This window comes from Fukomys damarensis, unplaced genomic scaffold (assembly GCF_012274545.1).
Source record: "Fukomys damarensis isolate Sample0158 unplaced genomic scaffold, DMR_v1.0_HiC HiC_scaffold_10, whole genome shotgun sequence".
Lineage (NCBI taxonomy): Eukaryota > Metazoa > Chordata > Mammalia > Rodentia > Bathyergidae > Fukomys > Fukomys damarensis.
Genome location: NW_022900922.1, coordinates 12,438,074 through 12,445,913, shown reverse-complemented (window position 1 = coordinate 12,445,913; position 7,840 = coordinate 12,438,074). Strand labels below are relative to the sequence as shown.

The 7,840-nt window shown below is 41.6% G+C and overlaps 1 protein-coding gene across 3 annotated transcripts in view; it reads left to right on the top strand.

The window, feature by feature from the left end:
- Positions 1-7,840, top strand: part of Tbce (tubulin folding cofactor E) — a 56,701-nt gene that overhangs the window by 40,530 nt on the left and 8,331 nt on the right. For 2 of the 3 annotated variants that reach the window (XM_010621974.3, XM_010621975.3), the window contains exons 6-12: positions 1,262-1,361; positions 2,980-3,082; positions 4,976-5,052; positions 6,218-6,313; positions 6,905-6,969; positions 7,056-7,120; positions 7,616-7,768. In XM_010621974.3, the coding sequence (XP_010620276.1) occupies positions 1,262-1,361; positions 2,980-3,082; positions 4,976-5,052; positions 6,218-6,313; positions 6,905-6,969; positions 7,056-7,120; positions 7,616-7,768 (659 nt within the window). The remainder of the gene's footprint in view (positions 1-1,261; positions 1,362-2,979; positions 3,083-4,975; positions 5,053-6,217; positions 6,314-6,904; positions 6,970-7,055; positions 7,121-7,615; positions 7,769-7,840) is intronic. The other variant, XM_010621976.3, reaches the window with a different exon arrangement.

Below are 7,840 nucleotides of genomic sequence, written 5' to 3'. Positions count from 1 at the left end.
CAGAGTCTATTTATTTCAGACTGGCCTTAACTTGTGATCCTCCTGCCTTAGCCTGAGTGCTGGGATTTTAGGCATGCACCATTATGCTGGTTTGAGTAACTTTTTAAAGCCCTGGGCCAGGTTCCATTGCTCTGCTTCAGACCTTCAAGTACTTCTTGCTTCAGGTAGAGAGAGCAAAGACTTGGAAATGCCCTGCAAGACCCTTTGTGACACTGGTGTAACCCCTAGCAGCCTCTGTAACCTCCTTTCTGGCACCTGAGCCCCATCTGCTCCAGGGATACTAGAGCTGTCTGTCTCTACAGTAGGCTGAGCCCACTATAACTGCAGGGCACGTGCTGTTGTCCTTCCTCTGCCCAGGATGTGCTTCCCCTTGATGGCAGCCCCTCAGTTCCATCTATCGCTGCTGTGTTGGAAGGAAGACAGTATGCCCTGTGCACTACATATAAACCCCTTTCCATGTGCCTGCTCTGTCACTGAGCATGTGTAGAAACTGGAGGCACTGCTCACCTCCTGGCTCTCAGTAATGCCCAATGAAGGAACTGAGTAACAGCCACACTTAACAGATTAAAGCATAAGATCCCCCTTTAGCTGGTCCAGTTTTCTTCTAAGCTCTTTTGTCTCACAGTGAGGCTTTGCTAAGCTGGGCTCTTTGCTGATGACATGGCCACGGCTCTTGACCTTGTTACTCGTAAATCAGCTCTGCTGCCTCACTCCCTGCTGGCCCACCTCTGAATCCTTGGACCAGGGACAGTGGGCATCATACTGCCTGCTCCCAGGCCATCCATGACCCTCTGATTCATCATTTTTAGTACTTCTGAACCTGTGTCCTGGCTGGCCCGTTTCCTCCCCTGGGATAGTCTGTGTAAGGCCACCATGGGAGAGGGGCTGTGCTTTCTGAAAGCTTTCAGCTGCTCTGTGATGCCGAAGGCAAGTCATCTAAGTCCTTCTCAGGTGCTTCATGAATTAGTCTCAATCACTGCTTTTTCCCCTCGTCTTTTGGTTGGGTAATGCTACAGTTATGACACTTGGTTCTTAGTTATTTATAAGTGTTTGTCTCAAGTTTTGAGTATATGAAAACTTTTCTAGTTTTTAAGTGACTAACGATAATTTAAAAGTGTTACATGTTCGTGAAAATATTTCAAGGGAAATAGAGGTTATAAAATAAAAAGTTAAAAGTCCTACACTCCAGAATTAAGAGGTAATTATTTTTATGTCTTTTATGAATCTTTTGAAATTACTGTTTCTTAACATATGCTTTTAGATATTAGAGTATTAGATTTGTCAAAAAACCTGTTGTCATCCTGGGATGAAGTGATCTGTATCGCCCTTCAGCTCAAGCACCTAGAGATTCTTAATCTGAGGTATGAATCCTTGGTAGCCTTATTGTCACAAACCATGAAGCTCCTCGTCTCCTTGGCCTTCACAGTATCTCAGTTTGGACGAGGCAAGCAAGGCAAAGCCAGCTGAAGCTGCTGCTGAGTAGAGCATTTTCTGTACAGGTTTGATTTCGGCTTACTTGAATTTACCTGAGAGTAACTTACCTTTTTGAGGGGGGCGCAGGGGCTTGAACCCAGGGCCTTCACCTTGAGCTATATCCCCATCCCTTTTTTATTTTTTGAGGCACTAGGGTGCCCAGGTGAGACTCCAGTTTGGTATCCTTCTGCCTTATCTCCCTCAGCACTAGGATTACAGGTATGTGCTACCTACGGCAGGCATAATAGAGCAAGTACTCAGGCTAAACAACTGTGGCCCTCAGTAGAGAAATGGGTATAATATGATGTTTTCCCTTATGTAAATATAGGTGATTTTTATTTATTTATTTATTTTTTTTGCCATATTGAACCCAGAACCTTTGCATTGAAGTACATCACCAGTTCCTTTTATTTTATTTTATATGTGTTTGTGTGTGTGTATTTTATAGAGCAAGTACTCAGGCTAAACAACTGTGGCCCTCAGTAGAGAAATGGGTATAATATGATGTTTTCCCTTATGTAAATATAGGTGATTTTTATTTATTTATTTATTTTTTTTGCCATATTGAACCCAGAACCTTTGCATTGAAGTACATCACCAGTTCCTTTTATTTTATTTTATATGTGTTTGTGTGTGTGTATTTTTTATATAGATGTAAATATAAAATAAAATAAATATATATTTTTAAACATTGTCTCACTAAGTTGCCCAAGCTGAGCTCAATTTGCAGTTCTCCTGCCTCAGTCTCCTAAGGTGCTGGGATTATAGGCGTGTACCACCATGCCTGGTTGGGTTAATGTTAATGTGTTTTTAATGGTTATCTTTCAAAGTGACAGCAAAGATGGAGTGAGTTCGTTTGTTCTTTTCATACTCAATATGTAGTCCAGGCTGGCTTTAAACTCACTAAGTAGCGCAGACTTCCCTCATACTCATGGTAATCCTCTTGCCTCAGTTTTCCAAATGCTAGGATTATAGAAGTGCACCATCATGGCCAGCTAAAAGATGGAGTACTTTCTGAGATGCGGCTCTTGAGAGAGAATTTAAAGGCCAGTCATTTATCTCATGCATCTTAATAGCACCAGGGCAGACTCCTGTGTTAAGGAAGCAAAATTCTAGCCCTGATGTAACATGTAGGTAAGACTTGGTGAGGTATTCATTTTGCAGCATCCAGCCCTTCAGCCAGTGAAGCCAGACTCCTGCAGCCACACCCCACTGCCTGAGCCCTCACAGCACCTTTTATGTCTGCTGGTAAATGCTGTATGTTGCAAATATTAAAGACTAGCTATCCTTGGCTCACTTTGTTTTTTGGGGTCTTTTTTGTACCAGGGATCAAACTCAGGACCTTGAGCTTGCCAGGAACGTGCTGTGCCACTGAGCTAAATCCCCGGCCTTCACTTTGTTTTTGATAGAATTTCATTTCAAAATTCAAGCAAACCAAACCCCCAGGCTGTTGCTTTCAGGGACTAAATTGGGTCTACTGTACAGCAGTATCTTCTTTCTGTACAGTGAGAATAAAATGAAGTTTCCTTCTGCTTTGCCATCTCTAACCGGAACATTTTCTGCACTGAAGGTTTTAGTCCTCAATCGAACAGGAATAACATGGGCAGAGGTAATCATATTTATTTGGTTTATTACATGGTAATAAGCAATTTAAAATGTTTTGCTTTAACAGGGAATTAAAACACAAGTGTGCTTTCATTTTAATCATGCTGTTATTCAAATAATAGGATTTTTAAATCTGTCTTACAAGGAGGAATTAAAAAGTCATTGTAGTGAAGTAGAATTTTATGTCTATGAGTCTGGGTTCTTTGCCAGTTCCCTCCTCCCATTCTCTTCCAACAGCAGTGGTAAAGGAGTACGCATCCCTAGGCTGCTGCAGGCGCTCCCAGGGCTCCTGTGAATAGCTGTACAGAAGTGAACCCTGGGTCTATGGCCCCGCAGTATAGTAAGTCCCGACTTATAAACGAGTTCTGTTCTGGAGCACATTCATAAGTCTAACAGAGTAAGTTATAGGTAAAAGATGCATCCTGATCACCTTGTTTTTTCAAGTCTTCAAACAGACTTTTACTTTTTCAGAATAAGCATTAAGCTGAATGGGACTCAACAATGATGCTGATCCTGCATCCACACTCTGTTTCTTCATCTTCTCTATCACTTTACTACTCCCTTTGGATATTATTGTTGACTTCATTGGCACAGCAGACTTCACAATTTCCACGATTTGTTTTTTTAAATGGTCTCACTGTGTATGTTGTCCAGGCTGGCCTTGAACTCATGGAAGTTCTCCTGCCTCAGCTTTCTGAGTCCTGGGATTACAGGCATGTGCTGCCATGCCCAGCTACATGTTCCATGATCTTGTCCGTATTCTTTAGAATTGTGCCAGTGGTTGAACAATTCATGAGCAACATCTACCATCTTTTGCCTTGGTCCAGTCTCTCAATTATTTTCACGGATTTTGCTTTGAGCTTCCTAGCATCCCCTCCACATCATCACAGCTTTTCCTCTTGCTTCCAGACATCCTGGGCTCTGACTGAGCATTGTACTACTACTGTACATTTTCACACTGTGGACTAAGCACACAGCAACTGTGACAGTGTCAGACAAGCTGGGTGTGGTGGCGCACGCCTGTAATCCTAGCACTTGGGAGGCTGAGGCAGGAGTATTGCTACAAGTTGTTGGGGGTATGGGCTATGTAGTGAGTTCAAGGTCAGCCTGGACTACATAATGAGACCCTGTCTCATCAAACAAAAACAAGACAATATCTGGCAGACATGTAACCTACTTCCTCAGTTTGTTCACATCTACAAATGTTTGTAACACAAAGTGTTTGTCACTGTGAAAGTTCCCAACTTAGATCTTGCTAAATTGGGGATTCACTCACTGTTCTGTGCACTTGCATCTGGTGCTCTCTTCTCTTGGCTTTACTGCCTTCAAACACCTTCAACCCTAGTTCGTCCATGAGGTGCCACAAAGGCAGCAGGGATGCGTAGCCCTTTAACTTGCATCCTTGGCCTGGCCACAGTCCTGGCAGCCCCTTCCCAGACTCATCTTTGTTAGGGTCTCACTGCCTCTCTCCATATGTAGATTTAGTCTCTAAGTATCAAAGGAAAGACACTTAGAAATTCAGGTGGGAGAGGTGGCAGTAAAGCTCAGGGGAAAGTTTATTAGTCACTGTTGAACCATTTTGCCTGTTCAGTGTATTCTTTGCACACTGGACTGGCATCTGGAATTAAAGAAGGCTGGTTAGCACTGTTCTTACCTTTGGCTAAGCAGACTGAGTTGTTGGGTCAGCATCTTCAGTTCCACTTTGTGACATCCTGTCATAAGGTGCCTTCTAGTGCAGCCCTTCCACGACCACCCCTACAGGCCCAGTTGCAGTCTGTGTGAAATGTCCCTGAGGAACTTTATTTCCAAGCTATGACTAAACAGTTCCTGTGGGGCTGTGGCAAGGGATACGGGGAAGAAATACCAGCAGTAGCTGTGTCACCTGTTTCCCTTCTAGGTCCTCCACTCTGCCCCTGGGTGGCCAGTCCTTGAGGAGCTGTACCTCAGTGCAAATAGGATTTGCATTTCAGAAAGGTAACATTTAGGTTACATCTGACATTAACCTTTAGGAGGACTTAAAAGATAAGATTTGAAAATACCTATTCATTATCTTTGTAAAGTAAAATGTCAACTGAAATGTCACTAATTGGTTCAAATTGGAAACTCACTAGTGATGTCCTGGATTAAATATTTAAAACTTACTAGTTTTGCATAAATACATTCAACTAGTAGTTTGTAAGTGAAGTTCTCTGTGCTATCCTGAGCACTTTTTCCTGTTTCTTTGCCTAGAATCAAATGATGGTTTTTTCTCTCTCTTTTGTGTGTGTGTGTGTGTGTGTGTGTGTGTGGGTGTGTGTGTGTGTGTGGGTGTGTGTGGGTGGTTGTGTGTGGTACTGGTGATTGAATCCAGGGGCACTCTGCCACCTACATCCCCAACCTTTTTTTATTTTCTATTTTGAGATACGGTATTACCAAGTTGCTCAGACTGGCCTTTAGCTTGTCATTCTCCTGCCTCAGTCTCCCAAGTAGCATGCAGTCCCACAGCCAACTAAATAAATAGATTTTTAATCAGCATTACCTACTCACATCATTTTACTAATCACTGTATAAGTAAAAGCATGTTCTCAAATAGATTGTAGCTTCACCTCCCTCTTTTGTTAACAGTATTAAGGTTCTATATAAAAATACACACATGAGGGGAAATTTCAGCAAATTCAGATTTAAAATCAGTAAGAATTTCTTCTTTTTGCAGTGGTAGAGATAGAATCCAGGGTATCACAAATGCTTAGGCAAGTGCTTTCCCACTAAGCTATATTCCCAGCCCCCAAATTACAACTTTTTTGTACAGAATGGTTTCATTTATTATAGTAGCAAATGCATGAATTTTTTTCAACTACACTTTTTATTTTGAGATACTTACAGATTTATATACAGTTATAAGAAATAATACAGAGATCACCTGTCCCTCTTACCCAGTTCCCCCATCAGTAACAAGTTGCAGATCTTGGGCAGTGTATCAGGAACAGGGTACTGAAACTGAGTCAGGAGCATCCTTTACCTCAGGGGTCCCTCAGGTTGCCCTTGTATGGCGATAGCTACCTGTCCCCCACCCCCAGTCCTCCCTGATACCAAGTGTAGGTATTTTAAGGCCGTATCTTTGAAAATAATTCATATTGAAAAAATTTTACTTTCCATACAGACCTACTGATGTTCTACAAACTCTCAAGGTATTAGACCTTTCCTCTAATCCATTAATTGATGAAAACCAGCTATTCCTGATTGCATATCTGCCTAGGTAATTTTCTTTTTTAAGGTATTGTTTTTCAGTTTTTATTTTTATTAGTACGTTTGTAGTACGTAATGATTACATGCCTCATGGGGAGTTGGTGCATGTATGTCAGCCTTTTTTCATTCCCTTGGTAATTTACTCTTAACATACCTACTGTAGTAGGTAGGCCTAGTAAATTGTACCGAATGAATTTTTGTATGCTATATATACTTTCTCAATAGAAATATGATAGTGAGGATAGAATCACTAAGCATAACAATTCCCTTTGGGGAATTTACTTGTGAATCATATAAATATGGACTATGAACTAGATAATTTGAGGAATGCATAATTTGGTCTTGGTGATAACACTGAAGTTTTCATTATTAAACTTGGGGACGTGAGACTATGTCTCTCTGTCTCTTGAGACCCACACAGCACCTGACTTGAGGGAAGGCCCCCAGGTTATTCTAGGACTATAGAATCTCTAGCCTTCAGCATCAATCAAGAGTCTTATGTGTGCCCAGAATTGGACCTGCATGAAAACTCAGGGCAGAGCTGGCTAGCTCAAAGCACTTTATATTCTGCATAATCAAGTTTAACATGTTTTAATTTCAGATTAGAACGACTAAACCTTTCTGCCACTGAATTTTCTTCTATACATTTTGCGGATGCTGGAATTGGTATATAACATTAGTATGTTCCCCTCCCTCCACATATTAGCTATTTTTTTCACTTCTGCTGTGTAACTTAACTCTCTTTTTCCTAGGGTGCAAGACATCCATGTTCCAATCCTTGCAGTACCTTTTAGCAGATGACAACCAGATATCACATGTAAGGGTGGCTTCACAGTGCACACAGCACACATTTGTTTCCACTCTCAAGCAGAGTTCAGAGGTTCCTTCTGTTAAAATATTTTTCGAGACAAGTTCTTGCTGTGTAGTTCAGGCTGGTCTGGAACTCACTGTGTATTCCAGGCTGGCCTTGAACTCACAAAAATCCTCCTGCCTCAGCCTCCAGAGTACTGAGATTGCAGGTGTGCACCACGTTAAGAATTTTTTAAATAAAAAGAAAAATGCTTCCTTCAAGTCAGTCTTCTCATAAAGAAAAAATATGGAATTAACTTGATTCACACTTACACAGACTTGGTCATTTTTAGTGGCATGGTGTGGGTTAAAAGTCTGGACTCCCTGTGGGCTGTCTGGTGCCAGTGCTTTACTGGCCTTAGATTAGAACTGGGGACTTTGCTTTTGTTACTAGTTCAAATAAATCTTTAAAAGCGGCCTGAAACATGTTGCTTTTTATTTATTTTCTTTTGTTGGTCTTCAGTGGTCATGTATCAATGAGCTGGATAAGCTACAGAGCCTGCACACATTGTCCTGCCAAAGAAACCCCCTGACTGAAGGAAACAAAAAGGCTCAGATCACTCGGCAGTTCATCATTGCCAGAATTAGTCAGCTGAAGACCCTGAACAGATGTGAGGTAAGTGCTACTACATGACTTTTTTTTTTCTTTTTTTTTTTTTTGGATGGGAACTTGCCCAGAATGCCCTTC